At 41.3% G+C, this 27906-nt stretch overlaps 1 protein-coding gene across 1 annotated transcript in view; it reads left to right on the top strand.

The window, feature by feature from the left end:
* The window catches only part of CLSTN2 (calsyntenin 2), a 702707-nt gene that overhangs the window by 645559 nt on the left and 29242 nt on the right, over positions 1-27906 (top strand). Inside the window, exon 10 of the mRNA XM_037908920.2 lies at positions 11126-11288. Coding sequence (XP_037764848.1) covers positions 11126-11288 — 163 coding nt within the window. The remainder of the gene's footprint in view (positions 1-11125; positions 11289-27906) is intronic.

The following is a 27906-nucleotide window of genomic DNA, read 5'->3' as shown; positions in this document are numbered from 1 at the left end:
TGGCTTTGAGCGTTGTATTTCGTGTGAGATCTAAGGTGCAATTGATCTGGGGTAAGTGATTGGTTCTTTGGCACTGGGAATAACCTGAATATTGTTGTGATTTTTGATGTAAGGGACCATCTATCTCAAAGGCAAGTTTGCCTAGGTGACAAGGTAGATTGAAGTACCCAAGGAGGACAGTCTGTGACTCCAGGGTTAGGCTGTTGTAGTGCCTGAGGAGTTTATGCTTGGTACTTGGTTGGTGAAATCTAAATATAGAACTCATAGTCAATTTGGGGTTTGTGCCCTGTTTCTTAACAGCCTGCCCTGAAGTTGGTACTTACATTCTTGAGCCTCTGCAGGACAGCCTCTGCAGGACACTGGAGGTGACCTCCTTTATTACCTTTAGTCCTGTGGTTAGGGTTCTGACTGAGGATGTGGGAGACCCCAGTTCAGTTCCCTGCCTGCTGTGGAGAAGGGATTTAAACAGGGATTTCCCATCTCTCGGGTGAGTGCCTTAGCCACTGGACTAAGGGATATTATTGTGTGGGTCTTTATCTATCCCTCCCGTTGAAGCTGATGCACTTCGTATGTATATGCACTGGGCTAGACACAGCTTGAGAATGTTTCTATATTCCAGTGGCTGAGCATTGTAATGCCTAAATCCCTTTGTGGATGTAGGTCAGAGAGGTTAAATGACTTGCTCAGGATCACACAGCAAGTCAATGGCAGAGGTGAAACTAGAACCCAAATGTTCTGACCTCCCTAGTCCTTTGCTTTAATGACTAGGCTAGCCCCAAATAACCACATTATTTTTAAAATTGTAACTCAGTTTAATATTTACATGCAGCATGTGTGGATGATGATTGACCAATATTTTTGGATGAAGTAGAGATTATTATAATCCACCTCTTATAAATAAGGTTAAAATTTTGTCACAGTTATTTTTAGTAAAAGTCATGGACAGGTCACAGGCAATAAAAATGCCTGGAAGCCTGTGACCTTTTCCTGACTTTTATCAAAAATAACTGTGACAAAATGGGTATGGGGGGATCCAGCACCCATCGCTGCTGCAGTTCCGGAGTCCCCCTGGCACCCTGTGGTGGCTGAGAATGCTGGGGTCCCTTGCCGCCCACAGCAGCTCAGAGCTGTGTGGAGCCCCTCGTTGTTGCTCAGAGCTCCAGGGTACGGCAGCTGGGAGTTGCAGGGACTCTGCGGCCCATGGTAGGTGAGAGCTTCAGGGTCCATGCTGGGTGACAGCTCTAGCCCCACCATCCCCGGGCTAAAGCGGAAAAGGTCTCTGGAAGTCACAGATTCCATGACTTCCATGACCTCTGTGACATAATCTTAGCCTTACTTATAAGTCCGTTTCCTAGGCACCCTCCCCTACTGAGACACCTCTCTGGCCAGGTTCACTGAAGCCTCTGCAGTCAGGTTCCCTGAGCCCTTGTGCACAATGCATCCTTAGGGATTAACCCCTTCCTGCCTGTGCTGGAGGCAGCTGGGTTATGTCTGCGGCCAGGTTATGTCAGTGGCCAGCAGCAGACTGGAGGTGTTAGCTGCCTTTCAACATTGTGCGGACAGGAAGGGAAAAGCTGCTTCCAGCCACAGGACGTGGCGGGGGGTGTGTGTGAGGGGGAAGAGATGAGCTCTGCAAAGACACATCCCCCCCATGGCTGCTGCTGGCCACATTCTGGTGTGAACCCTGGAAGAAATCTGGGGGGGGGAGGGGCATGTGACCCTGTGTGCCCCCCCCCGCCCCCATGTGTTGCCCTGGGAAGACGCAGCACCAAGTACCAGGAGAGGCGGGTCTGTCCTGGGGGCCCAGCCAGGCATGAAGAGCAGAGAGTGTCAGGGTGGGTCAGACGGTCAGTCACCCCACCTTTGTGAGAGAGGTGTATGGGAGTGTGTGTATGTGGAGGGTAGGGGTGTGTGTGTCACCCCTCCTCATGTGAACCTGAAAGCTTTAAAGATAAGAAGGTAAATAAAAAGAATCCAACTACACAGAATTTCTTTTTAACAGGGGCTTAGTCAACTTGATGTTAATTTGAACATTTGTACTGCATAGTTCTGATTGATTCCCATTGAACTTGTTTGAATACAAGTAATTTTACCAAGTCCCATATACAGCATAGGGAAATATAGTCACCCTATTCAGAGAGAAAGTTCCAACAATGCTGAAATGCCCCTTTTTGGAATGAAATATTTTGATTTTTCTTTTGAAAATGATTTCATTGGGAATTTTTTTCATTTTATATTTTATTTTATAACGTTTTAAAAATTCAAAATGGAACCATTTTGATTTTGTCAAAGAAACCCAATTTAACTCCAAATGATTTTTTCAAGAACTTTCTTTCACAGAAAATTTCAAATTTGGGGGGGTTTTGTTCCCATTTGGGATGAAAACAAATTTCAAAATCTTGACATCCTCCATAAAATGGAATTTCCATTCCCTGCACAGCTCTAGCTTTCATATCAATAGTCAGAAGATAATGAAAAAGGACTGTAAGGAAGCTGGCACTAGATAAAGCAGAGAGGTGAAAAAGCAGAGAGGGGAGGAGAAAAAAAACAATCCTGGAGGTGGAGATAAGCAAGTCAGAGACCCGATTCACCCAGAACTTGTTCTACTTCCACCAGTGCATAGCTGGCCAGTGTCAGAAAACTTGTTTCTGGGAGACCTTGCATTAGTACAAGGTGTTCACAAACCCATCTGTGTCAGAGAATAGCTAGTGCAGTCCCTAAAGTGGTCAGTGGTGGCACATCCCAGGAGGTAAGAGAACAATTGATCCAGAGGGTTTGTGGAATTAAGTCCCTCTGAAATTAATGTGTAACCTGTTTAGTCTCTTCTTGGACTTAACTACTTATCTGACCAAGTAGCAGCACAAAGGAATCACAAATACTCAGAAGAGAATAGCTGGACCTGAGGACTTCAAGCAAGTCATCCTCTGGACAAGCCAAAAAAGCTGTTGATGGACAACAAGTAGGGGAAAAGGAAAGTTTCTTTGAAAAATTCTTTTTATGATATTAAATATTTTTAAAGTTGAGTGTTCCAGTGATTTATTTTAAAATATTTACACATTGAAAAGTAGTTTTCACAAATCTTTGTAGATAAAGTTAATCGTACTAGAGTGTTTTCAATCATTTGTCCTACTCTGCTACCCAGCTCCCCCGCCGCATCCCTAAATGATGCTGTCCATGGAGGTAAACCTGAGGAAGTATCCAGAGGAGAAAGTTTGAAAGGAAGCCTGCTTTCCACGGATTTGGAGAGACAGCAAAGTCCTGTGCTGTAGGGGAAGGAGAGGAGAAGCAACAGGCTGATGGGCACCAGCGAGATGAAGGCATCAGGCAGAGGAGTCAAGCACAAACCAGAAGGTTTAACGGAGGAGGCCCCACTTCCCTTCGTTTTTCAATATTGTTCCCTCCCCTAATACAGGGAGTCCTTGGACGTACAACACTTTTCAATTGACTGCCCATTTCACCCCTATGATGCTTGTTTCACCCTTACGAGGAAAGCCAGCAGGGAGGACAGCACACAACACATGCTGAGCCTCAGCCAATCACTGATTTCACTGTTCAAGCTTTCTGATTGGCTGAGCCCGGGTTTGGGAGCCAATCAAAAACAAGCAGCAAGGCTACCTGGGAACAAGCTACTCTGGCCCTGGAAGCCAATCAGACAAGCGACTTCAAGGGACCCCGTTCCAGCTCCATTCATTATAACATGACCACAAAGTTATGTACAAGCAACTCTGTAAAAAGCAAGCCCAATTCATCTGTACAAAGTTCCTTGGACACATTCTTTAAGATTGCAGAGAAGAGTCCAGAGAAGACTGCAGCCCAGATTTCAGAGAAACCCCCTGCCAAGAGCCCTTCAAAAAGTTCTGGAAACTCAAAGCATATGTGATTTTATATGTTTATTTGAATGATGTTTACCAAATAAATACACTGATGTTGCGACATTAGTCATCTATAATTCATTTAGTACAAAAATCTGGGTTATTGTGGTGAAAATTGTGTATCAACCAATCCCCCCTTTATACCATTGATTCCTATGGGAAAAGCAGTTTCGACCTGCACCGTTTCGATTTACAATGCAATTCTGAGGAACGAATTGTGGTTTAAGTCCCAGGACTCCCTGTACTGGAAATTCCCATACAAATAAAGTGTGGGGGTAGGCATGAGTGACTGACCATATAAGGGAACAGAGATACTAACCAAACACGAAGTACTGTCAAAGGCACAAAGTAAACATCTTTCAAAAAGGGATTATTTTCTATTTCTACCTCACTTCCTTGGCAGTAATTTTAGTTGGACTAGGAATAGTAGGGTTAAAAAAAAAAAAGCAAAGTGGGTGTCCCTTAAACATTACTGATTTTCCACAAGGATGCTGCATTGTATGCATGTGTTTGGAGAAGTGGGTTACATCTCAAGGACAAAGAATGCAGCAGTTACTAGGGAAGCAGAGGTAAATGTCTTTTATTGACTGAAAGAGTAAAACATCAGTTTAAAGTGACTGGGCTGAATTCTGTTCAGTTACACTGCTGTGAATCTGGGGTCTCTCCACTGATCTCAATGGGTACACTGTAGAGTTACACAGGAATAGCTGATGGTGGAATCTGCCCTCCATGTGTAAATCAGTGCTGATAACATTGGTCGTACCTTGTGCAACTTCAAAAATATGTGCCATTTAAACATCAACGATGCAGCATTTTTCTTCATCCAACTCTGTTTGCAGAGTATCTGCATGTAGAAAACAGGGCAGCAGCACAGTCCCAGGTCCCCACCATTTTGCCCACAGAGTATCAAAAAATCAGTGAAAAGATATTTGTGACTTCTTTATATAGTACCTCAGAGCTCAGAATATTGTGTGCAATCACAGGATGTGCTGAAGTCATTGTCACAAAATGGAGGATTATGATGTGCATTATGAGATGAAAAAAAGCAAGAGAAGGAAGCTGGTATGAAGTTCATAAAATATCTACTAACCACTGTATGATGGAAATTTTCTTAAAAGAAAACAGACTGCATTTTTCATAACCTCCATAGGGGCCTGATTCTGCCCAACGCACACAACTTATTTAAGGAATTATTTAAGGGAATTATTTAAGGGAGAGGAATTATTTAAGCTCAGTACCAATGTGGACACAAGAACAAATGGATATAAACTGGCCACCAGGAAGTTTAGACTTGAAATTAGACGAAGGTTTCTAACCATCAGAGGAGTGGAGTTTTGGAATAGCCTTCCAAGGGAAGCAGTGGGGGCAAAAGATCTAACTGGCTTTAAGATTAAACTCGATAAGTTTATGGAGGAGATGGTATGATGGGATAACATGGTTTTGGTAATTAAATATTCATGATGAATAGGCCCAATGGCCTGTGATGGGATATTAAATGGGGTGGGATCTGAGTTACCCAGGAAAGAATTTTCTGTAGTATCTGGCTGGTGAACCTTGCCCATATCCTCAGGGTTTAGCTGGTCGCCATATTTGGGGTCGGGAAGGAATTTTCCTCCAGGGCAGATTGGAAGAGACCCTGGAGGTTTTTCGCCTTCCTCTGTAGCATGGGGCACGGGTCACTTGCTGGAGGATTCTCTGCTCCTTGAAATCTTTAAACCACGATTTGAGGACTTCAATAGCTCAGACAAAGGTGAGAGGTTTTTCGCAGGAGTGGGTGGGTGAAATTCTGTGGCCTGCGTTCTGCAGGAGGTCAGACTAGATGATCATAATAGTCCCTTCTGACCTTAGTATCTATGAAACTCCCAATGGGCCTGATTCTGAAGCCAATGAAGTTACACTAGCATAAGAGGAATATTATGCTAATTTTTCCTCTTGTTTTGCCACCAATTGTAAATGTTAAATCCAGTTCTGCAAACCATTATACAGAGCATGTGAACACTCCTTACTCATGTGAGTAGCCCCATTGAAGTAAACAAGGCTGGATCCTGCAACTCTTACTCCTTGATAATGCAAGCAGTCCAACTGCACGGAAGTCTACTTTTGTATGTGTTTAAGAACTATCTGCATGTAATGGGCAAGAAAGTACCTGGATATTTTGCAGACTGCAAAGGGCAAGGTAAAAGTACTTTGGTTTTGGTCCAGATCACACCAATATCAATATCATTTGGCATTCAATAACTCCATCAGAAGAGGGTGGGTATTTTATAGCTTGAAAAGTTGTGTATGAATGTACAGATTATTCCATTAAAGTATATCACATTATTTGCATCTATTATATAAAATGCATCCTGATGGCTATAAATACCACTGAGCCTCCAAGCTGATTATTTAGTTGTGATTTGATTAATGCACTGGAGAGGCAGACTGACATGATAAAGTGATTAGACCACCCTGGCCACCCAGCAGTCTTTTAAGGTCAAGTTTGCTCATCTGTAACATCTCACTAGGATAGCTTTATAAATTAGGGTATTTAAAAATTTCTTACCAGATCTGATTAAAAAAATCTTGATTTGCCATTATATTTTGTCATTTTACTTTAACAGCTTCACTGTAGTGGTTGCATTATGTTCTGCTGCCACAGTAGATGCATATGGGAAAACATATTGGCTTCCTGTGGTCAACAGGTTCAGAAAAGGTGTCTGAAATGGCTACACAACAAATTACATGCTGCCATTATTTATTTCATCATTTTATTTCTTGAGACATGGCCAGGCATGAAATACCCACTGCGGCTGCTCTCTGAGTGATTGGAATTAAGTCCTGTTGTCTTGGACAATTCCATTAGCTTTTTCAAGTGTATCCACTTCTATAAAGGACCCAGAGCAAGTTTTCAGAGGTTATTAGGGGTCTGAAGATGCAAATAAGTGCCTAGTAGGATTTTCAAAAGCACCTAGGCACCTAACTCCCATTGAAATAATACAGGAGTTAGGCACCTAACCTGCTCAGATTTTGAAAATTTCACTAAGCACCAACCTGCATTTTTAGGTGTCTAAATACCTGTGAAAATCTGGCCCTAGGCCCTTAAATTTGTTAGTGCAATGAAATGGGTGCATCTGATGATGCTGGGATTTGTCCAGGCTATATAAAATATGCCATCTAATGTTCTGTAGTGTAGGTAGGTGGTTGTGACATTCCTCAGGGCACAATCTGTACCACTGAACAGTGGTATTCCCTTAACTCTCTAGCCTGGGGTGCCTTTTACACTGCTTTGCTATCAGAACATCCACTGCTGGTCTGCTCACACAACCTTCAGCATTCAAATTCACTCCCAGCTAAACCCACAAGCACTCTGACCAGCACTCTCTGAATTACATACAGGAAGACACCTGCAAATTCTTATTCCCAGCCTTGTTCCCCAAACATGTGTGTCTTGTATTGTCCAGCACACTACAGAACAATGCAAGCACATAGAAAGTCCATCGTTTCATCAAAGGAAAATGATGTATGCTCCAGCCTTGTAATCCCAAATAGAGTTTCCCACACACTTCATTCCAAAGACACTAGTTAAGATAAAACAATAAGAAAAGTGTATTAACTACAGAAAGATAGATTTTAAGTAATTATAAATGATGATACATAAAAGTCAGGTTGGCTACAAAAGAAAATAAGAGTGATGTGCAAACTAATACCTAACTTAAGCTAAATGAATTTAAAAGCAAAGGTATTGTCTCACCATACACTGCTGTAAATTTCACAGGCTAGGTCTCTTCCCAGTCTGGGATCACTCCCCCTTAATTCAGCTGTTTGAGAGATGAGTAGAGAGTTGGGAGGAGGAGAGGTGAAATGGAGGGCACTGTCTCTCTCTCTCTCAGACCACCATCCTCTCTTTGAGGATTACCCCAAACTGGGGTGCAGGCGACAAGTAGTCTCTTGTGGATGTGAGGGTTGAACTTTCTCTGTGATGAAATATAAATTTCTTGTTTAAACCTTCTTGTTGCTGACGAAGGGCTACTTAAGCCAATGATAGCTCTTTAACACCTGGCAAGGTGCTAGTGTGTCTTTGTCTCTGACAAAAATGACCATAATAGTGGTGCTTGCCAAAGTAGTAGCATTTAAATGGCCCTCAGAAAGGGTGGGTGGGTGTTCCTTAAGTTCTGCACAGCCAGTGTGGCACATGTCAGTTCTAGGCTCACAACAGAATGCAGCAGAAATAAAATTAGCCATAAGAATCAGTGACTGATATAGTCCAGAGACTAAAAAGTGTTAATATATTTATATATAAAAAACCAAAATGTGGTGTCTTTGTTTTGTTTGGAAATGTAAGAAACTTTCATATTGTGCTAAACTGCTATGAAGTTCTTTTGACCAAATTCTATGGAAGCCCATTTACTTCTGTGAGCCCATTTGACCTTTCTGCCTCGTCCACCCCTGTCTAGCACATTGTCAAGTCTGTAGTCCTAGGAGGCCTTCTCCACTGTGATTTCCCACTGCAGTGAGAATGACACAATTCTAAGTTGAGAGCATGAGTGTGAGGCATGCTGGGCCCCATTGTCATTTCATGGCTGTTTTATACGGTCATAACTTCATGAGATCGGAATCAGGGACACAAAATACATAGACTACCAAAGTGTATACTTCGTGCTCCAGTGCAAATTTAGGATCAGAGCTAGTTCCACTCCTGTTAGCATAGTGAAGAAGTAGATGCTGTTACTTAGGCCATGGTTTCTTTTCACTATTATTTTTAATACCTTAGGGGTAAAGGACTAACACATCATACGATCTATAAATTTCCCTATAGAAATGTTAATTTGTACATGACGGATACCTACATATTTCTCTGAAGAATCCAATAGCACTAGACTAAGTGGAATCATCTCCTGGTTCAGTGCAGTGATTTAATCTTGTGTTCCTGTATAATTATCAGATTGTTCAGTCAATTGAGCAATCCAGCTAGCTGCCCATTCACAGGTTGTTATAATATACACACAAGAGTTCCCCCCGAGAGTTTGTCTTTTTAAAATGTCCTTGTTCTTTGTTTGGGATGTAGCAAGGATTGCTCATCTGCAGTGGTACATGGTATCTCCCAAAGAGTGTTATTTATAACAGCAAAAAGAGGCACCCGTGGGGAGCCCTCAGAAATGCATAGACTATAACCTCTGAGGCTTGTGTCATGTGCTGACAGTATCCCATATTCAGCCACATCAGTCACTTTCTTTTATGTAACAAGATAGACATGTGTAGGTATGATGCATCATAATTAGTTCAGGAATCTTGAAACGCTGCTTTTCCCTGAAGGGGCAGACTGAATAATCCTATTTGTTGTTGCTGTTTGTTCAAAAGAGTTTTCAGTTTTCCAATTTATTTACTTTCAGTTTTGCTTTTAGTTCATTTAACCTTCAGACAACATTTGTGCTCTATATTGCTTGGGAAAAGGAAGGCTTCAGCAGCATGTTGTTGCGTTTATCTCTTGCTGTTTGGCTACAATGTCTGCAATAATAAATGTATCCATTTGAAATGGAAGTGATTAAGCTCTTGTTGAAATGTCTTCTGGAACAAAACATTAGCTTTTCTCTCAAAGGGCAGATATTGCTACAGATAACATTTAACCCAACTGAGGACAAAGTTGTTACCCTTTAACATCGCTTACCTTTCTGCTCGCCTTAGAGAAACAGGGACAATATCTGCATTCAAGTGTGTCACTGTCTTAAAACATGAAAACAATTATTTGTACAGACTTCAAAGTTGCAAGTGATGATTGAAACTGTTTCATCTTTATAAACACATTTTTGCATTCTCACTTTATTGTGAGGTACGCCTTTGAACTTGAAAATCTGCAAGATTTCATGAAGGGATCAGGGAGCTAGGAATGCAATGGGGTTTGCATAGTCTTTCATATCTGAAGACCTGTTTCAAATCTGTATTTGTGTTACAAGTGAAAATGGGTGTGGTGGTCTCATTTTAACCCCTGTCCATCTCACAAATGATCACACAAGATTTGGCATGGCTGGTATGGAATTAGCTGTGGGCTCTGGTGTTCAAGACAGAGGTACATTGGCATAACAGAATAGGATCTCACATTTGAAATAGCAGCAAAAATGTTGGCCAGCGCTGAGTTTCATTGATAGATTTGCATGAGGAAACTTTCATGTTACCTGCCCAAACCATGATTGAAAGCTCATTGAGGCAGGACCCATCCTTTTGTTCCATTTGTACAGTGCCTAGGGCAATGAACTCCTGGACTGAGGACCTTAGGCACCGAGGCAATACAATTTAAAATAATAAAAAATAATGTTTGGGTCAAACAAGTGCTAATAATTCATCAACGCCCTGAGCAATAAATTCTTTCCTAATTTAGGGGAAAAAGGGATATCTAGAACAGGGATTGGCAACCTTTGGCATGCAGCCCACCAGGGTAAGCCCCCTGGCAGGCAGGGCTGGTTTGTTTATCTACCACGTCTGCAGGTTCAGCTGATCGCAGCTCCCACTGGCTGTGATTCGTGTCCCAAGCCAATGGGGGGTGCGGGAAGCGGTGCAGGCTGAGGGATGTGCTGGCTGCTGCTTCCCGCACCCCACATTGGTCTGGAGCGATGAACTGTGGCCAGTGGGAGCTGCAATCGGCCGAACCTGCAGACACAGCAGGTAAACAAACCAGCCCCGCCCGCAAGGGGGCTTACCCTGGTGGGCCGCATGCCAAAGGTTGCTGATTCGTGGTCTAGAATAATCATGGTCAGATACAAAAACCACTATTGAGCACTTCTGTAGAGCTTTGTATTCTTGAAAGGCTGTACAAACATTAACTATTCTGATGTATTAACTAGTTAATCTGACTTAAGTAATGTAAGGATGCACAACAAGTGCAAAATCCATTGAATTTTCACTCTGCTCCATCCCTTTAAAGAATGTGTTTTAAGAGGAATTTGTTTAAAATGTGTTACACATGTGTGCCAGTTGTGATATTTGTCAACATTGGTTTGACTTTTGTTAATTTCAATGAGATGCCTCCTTTTTGACCAGCGTGTGTAGAAATGTAACCACAGAGTTACAGGCTAAATACCATAGCATTGTGTCAAAAATTTATCCATGAAAATGTTAACATTGTTCTTTTTCAGCCTAAAGTGCAGTAATTGTTATCTGCTTCTACCAGTAGAATTCCACGTCTTGGAAATAACATGATCAAAAGAATTTATTCTGCATGAAAATAGGAGCAGAACAAAGGAGTCTAAAGATCTTCTTTCATTTCTTTTATTATTCAGATTTGTGATAAAGAATGGCACTACTACGTCGTCAATGTTGAGTTTCCTGTGGTTACCTTATATATGGACGGCACGACGTATGAGCCTTACCTTGTGACAAATGATTGGCCTATTCATCCATCACACATAGCCATGCAGCTAACTGTTGGTGCTTGCTGGCAAGGTAACACGATCAAGGGTACATAAACTGAGAGAAAGTATTTAAATCCCATTTAAAGAGTGTTTTTTCCCCTGTCTGCCTCTCTCATGTGAAGTGCACTAAGAATAATTTTTTTAAGGAATTATGGGACTGACAGAAAGCTGATTCTGCTTTCACTTTCACTGGTATAAAACAGAAGAAGCCCCACTGAAATCAATGAAGTTCCACAGTGGTAAAAGTAGTGGAATTGAGAGCAGAAGCAGGCCCTATATTTCCATTATGCAATAATGTACTTGGCTTGCATTGTGCATGTACTGAGATGAGGCTAATCTTCATTATCTTTTGTCTTGACTTCTCTAACCTCCTTCTTTTTGGTCTCCAGCTTCAAGCCCATCCAAATATTGTTCATATCCTCAAAACCCTACACAGCTTGCCCTGCTTATATATTAGCCTTACTTTCCTCTTGCTCCCCTTCTTATGCCGTGAATTCTTCCCAGTCCTCCTTCCTGTCCTTATGCCACTTGTACTTCTGTCTCTTATTTCACATTTTTTTCATGCACTGGGAACTTCCTCCATCCGATTTCCTCTAAAGTTCACTTCTTTCAGTTAGATTTCCATTGTTAATCTTCCCTCTGTTGCCATCTACTCATGCACAGGAACGTAACTTTAAAAAAACCATAAAAACAAAAACAACTTCCTAATATGAAATAGAACAATGTGTACAATGTGCTCAAAATAGGGAAAAATACTTTCCCAGGGGATGTATTCCCTTTCTGTTGTTAAATGTTTTCTCTCTCCTGTTACCCAGGGTTTTTTGAACCCAAAGCAACGGTAACGTAACTGGTTTGTTTTTTTAAGGTGGCATTAGGAATAAATCAATGGGGACACAACTTCTTTGTTTAATAATAATACTTTTTTATTAGGCTTTAAGCACACCTGCATATATGCAATAGCAATAGTTTAGAGCACCACAAACATTATAGTTACCCAAAGTTTGAGATGGTCTTGAGTAATTACCAGCCGGTCTTCCAGGGGCCCACCTTCTGTCCAGCTGATGGGGAGTTTAGGTATTAGCTCCCTGCCCTAAGAAAAGCTTTTTTGGATTGCTCCAAAGTGTATTTTTTGCTGATTTTTTTATATAGCTAGTTTAAATAAAGCACATCATTTATAATAATTTCAGTGGGTTATTATAGCCACCCCTAGTGGGTTACCATTTTTTTTAATGTAGGAAATTACATGTTATTTTTTATTATTAAAACATTTTTAGTATTTATAGTTATAACCATAATAAAATGTATATGACAAGGGTACTTAAAACCAAGATTGTCTGTTTAAACATTTTCTTTTATTTTTATGGCATATTAACTTTTTTGGTTTTTATTTATTTATTTACTTATTTCAATTAGAAAAACTGCATTTATGTAGTTGTTTGGCCTTGCCTTTTAGAGCCTTAAAATTATTTCTAGCTATCTGGTATTTGGTTTTTAGCTAGTAGTGGTTAAACACACAAAATGGCTGACTGCAGTAATGTCAAGTTATGACGCAAAACTCCCACCTCCTCCCACATCTATCTTACCAGCTTGGTCTGTTGTCGTTTACTGTATGTTTTCAGTAAAGTTTGCAACTGCTCAGAGGCGTTGGAGCTATTCAATGTGTAAGGGTTATCAAATCCAGCCTTTAGATTTGCAATTCTTCAACAAAAAAACTTCAAAAACAGACTCCAACGAGAGACTGCTGAATTGGAATTAATTTGCAAACTGGATACAATTAATTTAGGCTTGAATAGAGACTGGGAGTGGATGGGTCATTACACAAAGTAAAAACTATTTCCCCATGTTTATACCCCACCTCCATCCCCCATGTTCCTCAGACGTTCTTTTCAACTGCTGGAAATGGCCCACCTTGATTATCACTAGAAAAGGTTCCCCGCCCACCCCACCCCCCTGCTCTCCTGCTGGTAATAGCTCACCTTAAGTGATCACTCTCCTTACAGTGTGTATGGTAACACGCATTGTTTCATGTTCTCTATGTATATAAATCTCCCCACTATATTTTCCACTGAATGCATCCGATGAAGTGAGCTGTAGCTCACGAAAGCTTATGCTCAAATAAATTGGTTAGTCTCTAAGGTGCCACAAGTACTCCTTTTCTTTTTGCGAATACAGACTAACACGGCTGCTACTCTGAAACCAGCCTTTAGATTGTAAACTCCTTGAGGCAGGGATCCTATCTTTATATTTATGTGTATAGTACCATACACAACAAGATCATAATGATAGTCAAGATTTTGTGTGCTGCATATTGATCAGATAAATATTATGATAATCAACTCATTATTACAGGGCCCAATCCTGTGCACCTGATCCTTTGCAGAGCTCCTTTAGAACCGGGGTCAGGAGTACAGGATTGAGTCTTATGTGTAGCTGCCTGGTATTTGAGAATGCGATTCTTTCTTCCCACTCACACCCATGCAATTTATATATTTTTTTATTTCATTAGCATTAATTAACATAACTAAATTATTACACTTTTATTCTATCTTATTTTTTTTCTAGTTAGGAATATGTGGTGAAAAATCTATCAAGGTTTTCAGAAATTAGATCCTCAATTCAACTGGTTGTTTGGAGGGGTAATGGCTTAGCTTAAGTGAGGGGTTTTTGGTTAGGTCTGATTTCTGTTTCTTCTGTAGTCTTCGTACAATATCTATGAAGCAAAATGGAAGAGTCAACAGTTTGTTAGATTCACATACAATTCTATTGTGAACTAACTCAACTCAACTTCCTTCCATTCTTTCCTTGGGTGTATGGAATCCACAAAGATCCAGTGAATTTAGGGTTTTTAAATAGGTATCAGTATTAAAAAATGATGTTGCATTTCCAAATACTTCCAGTATCCTTGATGAAGAAACTTTTTTTGGATGTTTGCATTCATGAGATTTTTCACCACATATTCCTAGCTAGGATCCTTCTTAGCAGGACTATTTAATATGTTTTTGTGCATCCCCTTAATTGCTTTTATCCTTTTTCAGTTATCGCTTCATTAGTTTCTACTACTACTTTGTCTCTTTCCCTAAAATTCCATCCTTTGTGCTCATCAAGAAAATTAAATGTTAATAGTTCTGGAAAATGAAATCCTATTTGTGCACAGAAGAGATACTGCATGAGTAGCAGGCATGCAGGGATCTTCACATTCCTATATCCATTGGTCCTGGGGGGAATTCTGTGCCCAAACCCCCAAAAGTCTGCACCAAAAATGCAAAATTCTGCAAAATCCTGCATATTTAATTTGTCGAAATACTGCAATATAATCACACCAGTTTCACTTATTTTGGTAATGTATTTAAACTGATATACAGAAAAAAATCACAATAACTGTTCAGCATTTCCTAAATACATGAAAGTTAAATTACAAATAGTTGGTAACCAATATCCTGCATTCCAGTTATAATCGTGGATTTTCATTTAAATTACATTACTTTTATTTTGGTGTTTGGTGTTCTGTAACGTACAATGTCGCTTTAAATTGCGCAGATTTTCACACATGAAAGTCACACAGTTTTGCTAATCATTGTCCTGCTTTTTTTTTTAATGGATAAGTAAAATAGATCCTGAGCTGTAATCTAACCCCATTGTGACTCTCTGGCACAGGAAAAAAAGACAGAAAGCACATAGACCAGTAGTGCTCAAATTTTTGTACTGGCGACCCCTTTCACATAGCAAGCCTGTGAATGCAACCCCCTTATGAATTAAAAACACTTTTTTATATATTTAACACCATTATAAATGCTGGATGCAAAGTGGAGTTTGGGGTGGAGGCTGGCAGCTTGCGACCCCCCATATAATAACCTCATGACCCCCTCAGGGGTCCCGATCCCCAGTTTGAGATCCCTTGACATAGATCTTCCTAGCTTAGGATTTCGTTACTGGTTTCAGAGTAACAGCCGTGTTAGTCTGTATTCGCAAAAAGAAAAGGAGTACTCGTGGCACCTTAGAGACTAACCAATTTATTTGAGCATAAGCTTTCATGAGCTACAGCTCACTTCATCGGATGCATACTGTGGAAAGTGTAGAAGATATATTTCGTTACTGTCATTTACAATAAGCCTCCTTTACCCCTCTCTGGCAAGGTAAAGGAGCCTTAATCAATTAAGAATGGGAACAATTAACTAACAATGGGAACATTAGCAGCCTGCCTGCTTAGTTGTTACATTTCTGCTCTGCCTTAGGGACACAGCCTGCTTCACACAGCCCTATGCCTCCAAGCTGGGATCCAGGAACAGCAAGCAAGAGGGACAGAGTGTGTGTCTCTCATTCATTCGCACGCAGGCACGGGCCCAGCTCCATCTCCTTAACATCTCTCCATGGATGCACGCAAGCATGCCCAGCCTCCCTCCTCCCCCCCGCTGTGAGCTGCTCTCTGCTGCCAGCTGCTCCCAGCAGACGTGCCCAGGCTGCCGGGGAAGAGGCGTGTGTTCCCCACAGATTTCTTTGCTCCCCCATTTTTCTGCGGGGGAGCCAAGAAATCTGCAGAAGGTATGAATTCTGTGCCCTCGCAGGAACGTAGAATTCCTCCAGAAGTAATTCATGTGTCTCAGCCTAGTTCCAGTCTGGCCACCTGTAGCAATGAGAATAGGTCAGTCTCCTGACCATCTTGACCCCTTGTCTGAGATTGCTGGTAAGGGTGAAAATTAACGTGCAATGTCATTCTGGATTTTTGATGGAGGCATTTGTCCAACCTCCCAACAGCTCTGTTGAGACCACAAAGTTATTTCACATACATTAGACCACCACACAAACAGCAAGTGGAAACAGTTTTCAGTTATTTCTGGCTTGGACTGGATTTTATCCAGTGACTTGTGAAACTTGATGGCTCAGTGGATTGTAAGTGGAATAAAGAGGCACTCCATTTCTGACTGCCAATGTTCATCCTTTTGTTCAGTGAAGCACCTGCTAATATTATAAAGTCAACTGCTGCTTCTACCACACTTGTTAATGTTCACTTCAAGACCACAGTATTGCTACTCTGAATGAGCTAAAAATAATCCATTTATACAGGGGGGAAAGTAACTGAGGCCACTTACCGGTACGGGGCGGGGCGGTGCCTCAGGTGGAAGGGGCGGGGCTGGTGGGTCAGTGTCCCCCAGCCAGCCCTTCCAGAACCGCTGGCCCATGCTGCTTAGGGCTCCCGTGTTGATTTAAAGGGCCTGGAGCTCTGGACGTCGCTGTTGCCATAGCGGCAGCAGCGTCCGGAGCTCCAGGCCCTTTTAAATTGCCGGCCCCAGGGCAGCTGCTCCCTTTGCCTCCCCCGGCCTGTACAGACCCTACCAGCAGGGCCGCTGACAGGGGAGGCAAAAGGGGCAGGCTGGGAATGGGCCGGTGCGGGTTCTTACCAGTATGCAGTACTGGCCCCTACCGGCTCACTTTCACCCCTGCATTTATACCAATAACAAAAATTGCTTGACCTTAGAACAGAATCATAGAATCATAGAATATCAGGGTTGGAAGGGACCTCAGGAGGTCATCTAGTCCAACCCCCTGCTCAAAGCAGGACCGATCCCCAATTAAATCATCCCAGCCAGGGCTTTGTCAAGCCTGACCTTAAATGTAGTGCTTTTCATTTTCAAAGCATTTGCAAGACATAGTCTCATAGCACTGCATGATGTACTTAAGAACAGATGGGAAAAGGCAGAGAGGTTGGTGCCTTGCTAAAGGCCACACAAGAGAACCTGTTGCAAGGTGAGGAATCGGAATCAGAAATTCCTGAAATGGGAGCTGTTCTTCTGAGCTTGTTCCAGGTTATAAGAGAGGGGAATCTCTTTCAGCCACGGTTTTTTTCATCATCTGCTTTGGAATCCATGTTGAGCTTGCTTAAAATTGAACCACTCAGTTGCTTGTTAGTCTTGTCTTCCCTTGAGGAACATCATGTAGGACAGTGGTTCTCAACCAGGGGTACGTATACCCCTAGGGGTACGCAGAGGTCTTCCAGAGGGTACGTCAACTCATGCAGATATTTGCCTAGTTTTACAACAAGCACTAGCAAAGTCAGTACAAACTAAAATTTCATACGGACAATGACTTGTTTATACTGCTCTATATACATACACTGAAATGTAAGCACAATATTTATATTCCAGTTGATTTATTTTATAATTATATGTTTAAAATAAGAAAGTAAGCAATTTTTCAGTAATAGTGTGCTGTGACACTTTTGTATTTTTATGTCTGATTTTGTAAGCAGGTAGATTTTCGGTGAGGTGAAATGTGAGATATGCAAGACAAATCAGATTCCTGAAAGGTGTACAGTAGGATCTGATGTAGGAGACTCAGACAGAGAGAATTTTGCTTTTTGTCGTAAATATTTCCTGCTAATAACATTTCAGTTTCACAATAATTCTTTCCCCCTGCTTTTATGGCATTGTTTGTCACATCCATTCTGAGGAGTTAGGGGAGTTATTTGTCCTTACAGACACTCGCAGAATCTTCTTTCTCCCTTCAGCTGTTCATATGGAATACAGGAAATGCCAAAGTTCCATTCTGGATTCCTCTTGAGTCTTCCTTCAAAAGCAGCTGTACATCTTCTAAATTTATGCTCTCTTGGATTTAACTATATGATAAAGTTAAGCTTGAGACTTGGACACGTCAAGTGTCCTATCTGCACCAACTAGGTTACTTTAGATCAAATTTCCAGAATTTGTATTCCTTTAGGCCTTCATGGGGATGGAAGACCATCATGGGCCTGACTGGGATTCTCATCTTACACCAGGTTGACTCTAACAAAACTCCAGTGACATCAGAGAAATTACTCCCGCTTTACTAGAGTGCAAGTGAGAACTGTGTCCAAAGCATCCTCATAGTCTAAATGAATACTACTATATTCCCTGCTTTTGTCAGTCTTCAGGAATTTCATTTAATTTTGCATTCCAGTGAGAAAATCATGGGAGAATTATGAGTAATTTTAATAGTGCTTTAAGAACTAGCACCTAAGTAGGGGCTTTTATTTTCAGTAGAAGAATATTATCCTGCTCCCAAATAAAAACGCTTGTTCTTATTACCATTACTATCCATAATCACATACTGATACTATACTGCTATTTGAAATTCCATTTGCAACAAGTTTTTTATATGTTACTATTTCACAATATTTTATAGAAATGTAGGACACTTTTTATTCTTCACTGAGTGGGGATCTCTTAGTACCAAAGTAGGAGCTTTTATTCTCAGCAGTTCACTTCATGTTTGCTTTTCACTTTCTTCATCAAATACACTAATCTTTTGCAATGTACACCATCCAAATTTTGTTTTTATTATTGCCAAAGTGCACAGAGAAATTAAGTAAACTTCCATGATATTTTTATGCTAGTCTGTTTGTGTCCATATGCTTTTTCCAGGATTCTTTTAGTGGGTGCAATCATATCAACAGCTAAAAAAAGGTGGAATTCTGAAGTTCTCTGTATGAAGTCCTGACAAGTGTGATTGGATTTCTAAAAAGATTTGATCCAGTTTCTACTGAGAATTGTTGCTGAATCCTTCTGAGCGTTTGCAGTGAGAATTCATGCAAAATGATGAGTTCACTACATTTTCCAAATGATGATGCTGTAGACCAGTGGTTCTCAAACTGTGGTCCGTGGATGGTTCCCTCTAAGGTGTGTGTCTGGGTGGCCACACACAAGAGAATGAAGGGCCACCCACCTAATTAGTGGAGCCGTTCAGGTGTGGCTCCACTAATTAGGTGCCTGGACCCTGGAGAAGACTTACATGTAAGGTGAGGTGGTGGTCTTAGGAGGAATAGGGGGTAGGTGGGAGGGGATGAGAAGAGGGGTTGGGGGGAATTTGGGACTTGCAGGGCTGTGGTGGCCAAAGAAAGAGGTGACTTTCCCCAGCTCCAGGGCTATGGTTGACTGGGAGAGACCCCTCTCTTTCCCAGTCCCAGCTCGGGGCTGCCATGTTGGGAGAGAGAGGGCACATCCATTGCATTAGAAGGGTAAGACTACTGATATTAAAATATGAGTTGTACTTTTATTTGTAGATAAAAAAATAAGTTAATTATTATTAAGGTTTTTTTTATATAGCGCTTTTATCCAAAGTGCTTTACAATTGTTAGCTAATGGTACAAACAACATTTGGAAAGATCATTAAGTGATCCGCTGAGATCCTGAGCAATTTTTAAGTGGTCCGCGGAAAAAAAAGTTTGAGAACCACTGCTGTAGACCATTAGTGTAGTTGCAAATACATCTTTCCCATATCTTAAAGAGAATTACAAAGCAAAAACTAACCAGTCCTTTCTGTCCCTCATGCTGCTGTATGTTGTATTGATGGTGGTCAGATATTATGGCAATGAGGACATTATAAGAACATATATAGAGTAGAACATATAAAGATTCCCTTTATACTTTTATTTCCGCTTGTCCAAAATATAGTCGGAATTATCTGCAAATAAGTAACTTCTTAGCAGCTATTTTTATTGTTTTGCAGTTGAAAAGAGGCCACTCCTCACTCCCTTATTGATGATGAGTAGGGCCCTACTAAATTCGTGGCCATGAAAAACGCATCACGGACCATGAAATCTGGTCGCAGCAGCAGCAGCAGTGCAGAAGTAAAGGTGGCAATACCATACCATGCCATCCTTACTTCTTCACTGCTATTGGTGGTGGCTCTGCCTTCAGAGCTGGGCTCCCGGCCAGCAGCTGCCCTGTCCAGCTGCTCAGCTTTGAAGGCAGTGCCGCTGCCAGCAGCAGTACCGCAACACCCCCCCCCAACCCTCCCAAAAAATCCTTTTGGGGTCAGGCCCCCTACAATTACAACACCATGAAATTTCAGATTTAAATAGCTGAAATCATGAAACTGATGATTTTTAAAATCCTATGTCTGTGAAATGGACCAAAATGGGCTGTGTAGGTAGGGCCTTAGTGATGAATAGTACCTTCCTTCTTAGGTAGGATCATTGATTTCAGTGAGAATATGCATGAAGTAAAGTACTACTCAATATAAGGGTGACTAAATTGGACCCTAATGATAAATTGTGAATATGAAGGTGAATATGTTTCAATAATAATATACCTGTTCCTTAAATGATACATTTGTGTACTTGTAGTAGCTTTCCCTGTCAACATTTAGGGAAGGGGATTTAACTCAATTGCAACTCTTCAAAAGGCTGTTCCTGTATGAAGCTGTGGTCTGATGAATTTTTGTCAAAGCTGTGACTTTGATGTAAGTGGTGGTGTTATCATTTTAAGTCTAAAGTGCTGTTATGCCTTTAATGTTAAAGGAAATCCATTTCACTTTTCTCACTGAGGGCAAGATTGACATCACACAGGCTTTTAGGGGCACAAGGGAGACCTCAGTGGGGACCACTGCTTCAACCAGGAAGGAGATGTGGCTATGGCTCGGCTCCCAACACACCACCAGCCACTCTGTAGGGGTGTAGCAGTAGGCGTGTTTTCCTTGTATGACGGAGAGCACCCCTTCAGTTCCACATTGCAGACTGGCACCATAAAGCAACACTAGAGCCCTCAGGGAATTACACCATGGAAGTTTCGGGGCACAGTGCTAGTTTTGGAATTTAGCCATATTTAAATCAGACTGGATTAAAAATATCTTTCAACTAACAGACATACAAAAAAAAAACATTTTAAAACATCTAAAATACTATGCATCTGAAAAATTGTTTGACTAATTATAATAATTAGGCTAAAATATGCAAGCCAAACTTAACTGCATGCAAGTAAAAACTGATGCCCTCTCAAACTCAAAATAAATCCTAGAAGCAATGGAGGGTGCAGTGACTGGAGAAAGACTCATTTTAAAAAAACAATTCATGATATTAATATGGCTTGATTTCCTAGGACTGGGGGTGTAATTTCTTATGTGGTGCAGGTTCTTGAGGACCTGAAGTGTCTGGGGTTTTCTAAATTGGAAATTTAGTCTTACTTCTGTTGATGTGTTACTTTATAAGCAAAGAAGGTGGGTTTTATGGCTGATGAGCCATCCCACCAATCACTTACTGCTCATGAGCTTGCAGTGTCAGTGCCAGTCTCCTCTCCTATAATAATAATAAATGCTTTGTACTTATATAGCCTTGTCATAAATATAAAGGGAAGGGTAAACACCTTTAAAATCCCTCCTGGCCAGAGGAAAAACCCTTTCACCTGTAAAGGGTTAAGAAGCTAGGATAACCTTGCTGGCACCTGACCAAAATGACCAATGAGGAGACAAGATACTTTCAAAGCTGGAGGGGGGGAGAAACAAAGGTTCTCTCTGTCTGTGTGTTGTTTTTGCCAGGAACAGAAAAGGAATGGAGTCTTAGAACTTAGTAAGTAATCTAGCTAGATATGCATTAGATTCTGTTTTGTTTAAATGGGTGATAAAATAAGCTGTTTAATGGAATGTATATTCCTGTTTGTGTCTTTTTGTAACTTAAGGTTTTGCCTAGATTCTCTATGTTTTGAATCTGATTACCCTGTAAGGTATTTACCATCCTGATTTTACAGAGGTGATTGTTTTACTTCAATTAAAATTCTTCTTTTAAGAACCTGATTGCTTTTTCATTGTTCTTAAGATCCAAGGGTTTGGGTCTGTGTTCACCTATGCAAATTGGTGAGGATTTTTAATCAAGCCTTCCCCAGGAAAGGGGATGTCGGGTTTGGGAGGATTTTGGGGGGAAAGACTTTTCCAAGCAGGCTCTTTCCCTGTTATATATTTGTTAGACGCTTCGGGGTGGCAGCAATAAAGCCCAAGGGCAAAAGGTAAAGTAGTTTGTACCTTGGGGAAGTTTTAACCTAAGTTGGTAAAAATAAGCTTAGGGGTTTTTTCATTCAGGTCCCCACATCTGTACCCTAGAGTTCAGAGTGGGGAAGGAACCTTGACACTCATCCACCCAAAGCTCTCCAAGCACTTTACAAACATCAGTGAATTAAGCCTCATGACATCCTTCCATGGCAGAGAATTATAATTTGCCCCACTTTATAGAGGGGAGAGTTGAGGCACAGAGAAAAAAGGTGATTTGCCCAAGGTCACAAAGCAAATCTTCGTCACAACAGAGAATAGAACCAGATTGCCTGACTCCCAGTCCTGGTCTTTAACAACAAGATAATTCTTCTTCCCCCTTTCAGGTTCTACAATTGCTGTTTCTTGCTCCTAAGCAGTCCAAACAAATGAGGTTAGATTGTCCTGTAGTTACATTTTCTAGCATTCTGCCCTGGTAAGAAGTTTCTTCTGAACGAGCCCATTATATTGTGATTCAATTTATCTGAGGATGCTGCAAATGAACCCTTTTACAGGGTGAGAAATTACTTCCATTAAACAAAGGTTTATAGGTTCTCACTTTGATCCCCTCTTTGCTAGCAATCATTCTGTGGCAAAACCAGTGAGAAAAGTGAGCAAGTTATAAAACTTGGTAATCTAATCAGCCATTGTACCACAGACTGTGAACTTCAGCCAGGTTTCTTTGAAAAGATAAGGTCCCAATTTTCATACTCTTCTCAGGAATTGATTGTTTCTTTATGTATCGTTCCCCACCTCTTGTCAGTAAAGTGGTGACACAAGTTAATTACTGCCACAAGGTTATATTGTAGTTTGTCATAGCTGAAAGTCATTATTTTCAATATTACAACCTATTCTTGTTGTGGTGTCTTGGAATCCATGGTGAGAGATGAGGTAATTAACTCGGGTTGACTGCATTGTACATTTTAAGAAGGGCAAATTCTTTAGGACAAGCCTGTCACCAAGCAAACTATGTAAGCATAAATACAATAGAAAGCCAGGACTGAAGTAATTTTGGTTCTTTTGTTTTGTGTTCTCTTATTTCTTCCTTTTCCCATAGTTCAGATGAATACCTGAATTGTTGTTATAGAATCCTTTTGTGGAATAATCTCACCTTCCAAGAAATCCAATTGGCAAAACAATCACCAAAATGTATATGCAGTATGAGAACTGATTTCTAATTACACAAGTCAGTGAAAGTATGTTAGGAGCAGTGTAATAGAAGGCGGACTAAGAATACTGAGAGAAGGGAGAAGAAACTGCCTGCATCTCTCAGGATTTCCTAAGTGTTTAGGGAGATCCCAATGGGTGTAGAGCCAGCTTCTAGCCCCCTCCCTGTAGCCCCGGCATACAGCATGTGTTGGAGAATGGTGCATTCCTTCTATTTCCATCTTGATGGACAATGACTTGAGGGTCATTGCCAGCTGATGTATGTTAGAACAGATATTAGGTTGCTCCAAACTGGGGCTGAGGTGAAGCTGGAAAAGAATCAAAGAGTCATAAACCCTTCTTTTTTTCCTTTTGTGTCAAACAGATTTCAGATGCAGCAGAGAGTATGACCCTGCATATATGTACACAGGTGCATTTGCTACAATAGTAGGGGAGTCTCTACACTCTCCTTTTGTGTTGCTCAACTTTCATCACATTAGGACTAGACAAGATGCAGAAAAATGCAGCCTCTCTTCACAAATCTTTGTTAGCATTATATACACAGCAAAAATAGAATAGAGGGTGGGTATTTTCTGTCAGAGCTGAATTCATGTTCAATGGTTAATTCGGCGTGGATACTTGCCTCTTATTTAATTGTATTTTCTCTCCTGGGGATGTGTATCAGGCTCTGGGATGTTATTCCAGCAGTAGGCTTATAGTACAATGGTTCTGTGTACAGCATTAATTAATTTAGCATGAATTGTGATTTACTTTGAGAAACAGAATACAAAAATTAGAAATTGTGAGGGGTTTTTTTGTTCGTCCCCCCCAGCCTCCCCAGTAATTAAAAAAGTTAAGTTACAGCGTGAGGTTACAACTCCATAGCAAGTTGCCCAGTATCTTATTTGGAAGAACATTGTTCTGTGGACCTAGGGCTAGTTCGGATATTGCTTTCAGACTTCAAGCCATGAAGGCCCCGACACCACACCAAAGACAGGTTGAAATGGTAGCATAATGTTCATGAAATTAGCTCTTGCGTTGAGTACTATGGCACACACTCTACTTTGTGCTGACTGAGAGATCTGGGGTGATAAATTAAACTGCTGGGGAATCATATTCCCTTATTGGGACCCTTCTTGGGATACACTGTAGGTTCCTCCTCTTCTTGTTTAGTAGAAGCCTCTATCTATTAGTCTTCTAAATCCCTTCACAAATACACCATTGTTGACACAATAGTCAACAGCTAGTTCTCTCACTATGGAATTAAACATCAAACTCCAATCCACAATCAGAAAGCTTTGCAGCAGGCCCCATATTTGCTAGAATCATCCCTGTCAGGGCCACAAATAGCTGCTCCTTATTTCTTTTCTCTTCATGGACAAAATTGGATAGTCCTCTCAGCTAATACTGGTGTTCTGTTTTCCCCGTCCGGTGTTTCAGCATCCCAGACCATCAGCTAGCTGCTGAAGTTGTCTTATTTGTTTTTTCTTGACTTCCTTTTTGTTTAAAAGCCCCCTTAAAAGTATTACCAAGTTTGCCTGGGCTCCGCTGGTGCATCAATTCTTTGACTCACCATTTTCTTTTTATGAGGCAAGTTGTTTTGTCTTGTCTGACCCATAAATAAGTTTCAATTCAAGTTCCTTTTCTATTTACATTTGCTGTCTGGTTGTAGCTCTCCTCCCTCTGTTTCCCCCGCCCCTGCCCCCCATGAACCTGGAAGATGCCTGACACTGACAGCACGACCAGTCATTATAATACCTCAAAAGAATCACAACTCAGCTGGACGTTGTCTTGAGCCATCAACTCAGGCAATAACCTATCATTGTGTCTGGCCTTCCCTGATGCTTTCAGCACATCTGGCAGCCCCAAAGAGAAGGTCCTTGAGATTAGATGAATCAAATATTTTGGTTGAGGGCTGAGGCTAGGCATTGGAAGCTGGCACTTTAGTGCAAATTTGGCATTTTAGAAAAAAGTGGCACTTTGACAGTCTTGAAACAACTGCCTGGACACATCAGTGCTCTTACCTTCACAGTGTGTCACTTGATTCTAATTCAAAAGGTAAAGCAATTGAACCTTCCTTGAAATATGTGTAGAGACCTACCCGTATTGATGATGAGCCTCATTTTAACCGCTTATATGTCTTGATGTCTGCACTTGAGACTTCAAGGACCTTCAGTTCTCTCCAGACCCTCTGATTCTATTTTCAGTAGAACCTACTGGTGGGTCCACATTACCAAAATGCTTGTTATACGAAGGTCTTCCACCACATTGTGTTGTGCTCTTGAAACATCAGACATCATTTGTGTCAGTGGTTTTGGCCTCATTATAGACACACACCAGTAATGCACCAACTGTTTTGATGGCATAGATTCTTGCAGTGCACTGGTCTAGCTTGAGGCAGTAAAGGCATGGATGATTGTGGCAAGATCTGGACCAGAGCAAAGAAAGTAAGATTTTTTTGCATGTCCCAATATAGAAAAACGTGCTTCTGGCTATCTGGGAATCCAGGAGTTGGGAGGTGTCTGGCATACTTGAGATTGCAACCCACTCTGACATGCTCAATACAGGGAGCAATAATAGACTTTGGCAGTTTCTTCAGATGCCTCCGATAGCCAATTGTCATCTCCTCCATTTTATATGAGTTGAGTTTATGCCAGATAGCCTTCATCCATCTATCTGTTTCTGCCAGACGTTGGGAAAGCAAGTAATTGCCTCCATCTGGGTCTGATAAAAAAGCGATGCACAGTTGTATTATCAGCATATTAAAGATACTGTGACCCCTGCTGCCTCACTGAACTGAACATACACATTAAAGAAGAGGAGTGACATTCTGAAACTAAAAGCACTTGGAGAATTGCCCATCAGCATTCTCTGGGGAATAAGCAGAGGCACTCTCAGGTTATTCCACTCCTCCATGGATTGCAGATATATCAACAGCACTCCATGGCTGACAGCATGGAAGCTAATTGCAAGAGTTCCCCTCATCATTCGCTCTCATGCAACCCAGCATACAGCACCCAACCGTAACTATTTCCCTAGGTGAATTAGTGCATTGAGGCATGAATCTGATTCATCATCTCCCTCTGTAGAGTTTCCAGCTGGGACACTAAATGAAACTCTATCAGAGAAGATAGTGTCCTTATTCTCTCAGTCCTTGATACTACTACAGACTCTTAGAAAAGCATATCAATATCTGATTGAGTTTAACTGTGAAATGGCTGACTATGAGGAACAGCTGACACTGAAATTGGTTGAGATAATCTAGATCAGAGGTTCTCAAACTGTGGTCCGTGGACCACCAGTGGTCTGCGAGCTCCATTCATAGTGATGAATAGTTCCCGCTGATAGTTCCCGCTAAGGTGCATGCCTGGGTGACTGCACACAAGAGAATGAAGGGCCACCCACCTAATCAGTAGAGCTGCACTGGCATGGTTCCACTAATTAGGTGCCTGGACCGTGGAGAAGACACAAATGTAAGGTGAGGTGGTGGCCTTGGGGGGAATAGAGGGGTAGGTGGGAGGGGAAAGTGGGGTGAAAAGAGGGGTTGTGGGGAATTTGGGCCATGCAGGGCTGAGGTGGCCAGAGAAAGAGGCAACTTTCCCCAGCTAAGGAGCTGCCAGGGCAGGGGAGAACCCCCCCGCCCTTCCCAGCCCCAGCTCGGGGGCTGCCGCGGCAGGGGAGAGAGGGAGAGACCCCCCCTTCCTTCCAAGTATCAGCTCGGGGGCTGCCGCAGTGGGGGAGAGAGGGCACACCAATCGCATTAGAAAGGTAAGACTACTGATATTAAAATATGAGTTGTGCTTTTATTTGTAGAACAAAAAAGTTAATTATTAAGGGTTTTTTTAAAATATAGCACTCTTATCCAAAGCACTTTACAATCGTTAGCTAACGGTACAAACAACATTTGGAAATATCATTAAGTGGTCCGCCAAGACCCGCAGCAATGTTCAAGTGGCCCGCAAAAAAAAAAGTTTGAGAATCACTGATTTCTAGATCAATTAGATGGCTTGCTTTGAAGGACAGCTCTGAAGAACAGGAATTTGCACGTGCTATGCCAGAGAAGAAGAATGTTTTAGTTTCTGCCACACAATGGCATATGAGTTTAAAAATTCCTTATATTGAAGATGAGCTGGTTCATCACCAGACCTCTATCACCAAAGCTTTTGCCTTTCTTCCTGGTTACTGCTAGCCCCATATATATATATTATCATTCAGGAGATTTCCAGCTAAATGCATCTGAGAACCCTACATACAAATGCAAAAGATTATTGCTTGGACTCAGCACTGTAACAGAAATTCAAATTTTGGTTAAAAGTGTCACAGACAGAGAACTTTCTTGGAAGCAACTCACCCTTCTACCCCTTAAATTTTATTTTGAGGGGATGTTTCTTAGCATGTGTTTATTTTAGGTATTATGGGTCAAATTCAGTCATCAGGTAACTGGATACAACTCTGTTGAATTAAATAGGTCTGATTCTGATCTAAGTTGTACCGGTATAATCAAGAGCAAAAGCACCAAAGTTAAATGGACTTACACAAGGATAAAACTATATCAGAATGAGCCCCAGAGGAGTTAGAGGTGTCTTTAGAAGAAGAATATCCTGCTCCCAAATAAAAACGCTTGTTCTTATTAACATTACTGTCCATAATCACATACTGATTCTATACTGCTACTGGAAATTCCATTTGCAACAAGTTTTTTATGTGTTATCAGTTAGCAATATTTTATAGAAACG

Source organism: Chelonia mydas, chromosome 9, assembly GCF_015237465.2.
Source record: "Chelonia mydas isolate rCheMyd1 chromosome 9, rCheMyd1.pri.v2, whole genome shotgun sequence".
In the NCBI taxonomy this organism is placed as follows: domain Eukaryota; kingdom Metazoa; phylum Chordata; order Testudines; family Cheloniidae; genus Chelonia; species Chelonia mydas.
Note: the sequence above shows the minus strand (reverse complement) of the source record. Positions and strands in the feature narration are given on the sequence as shown.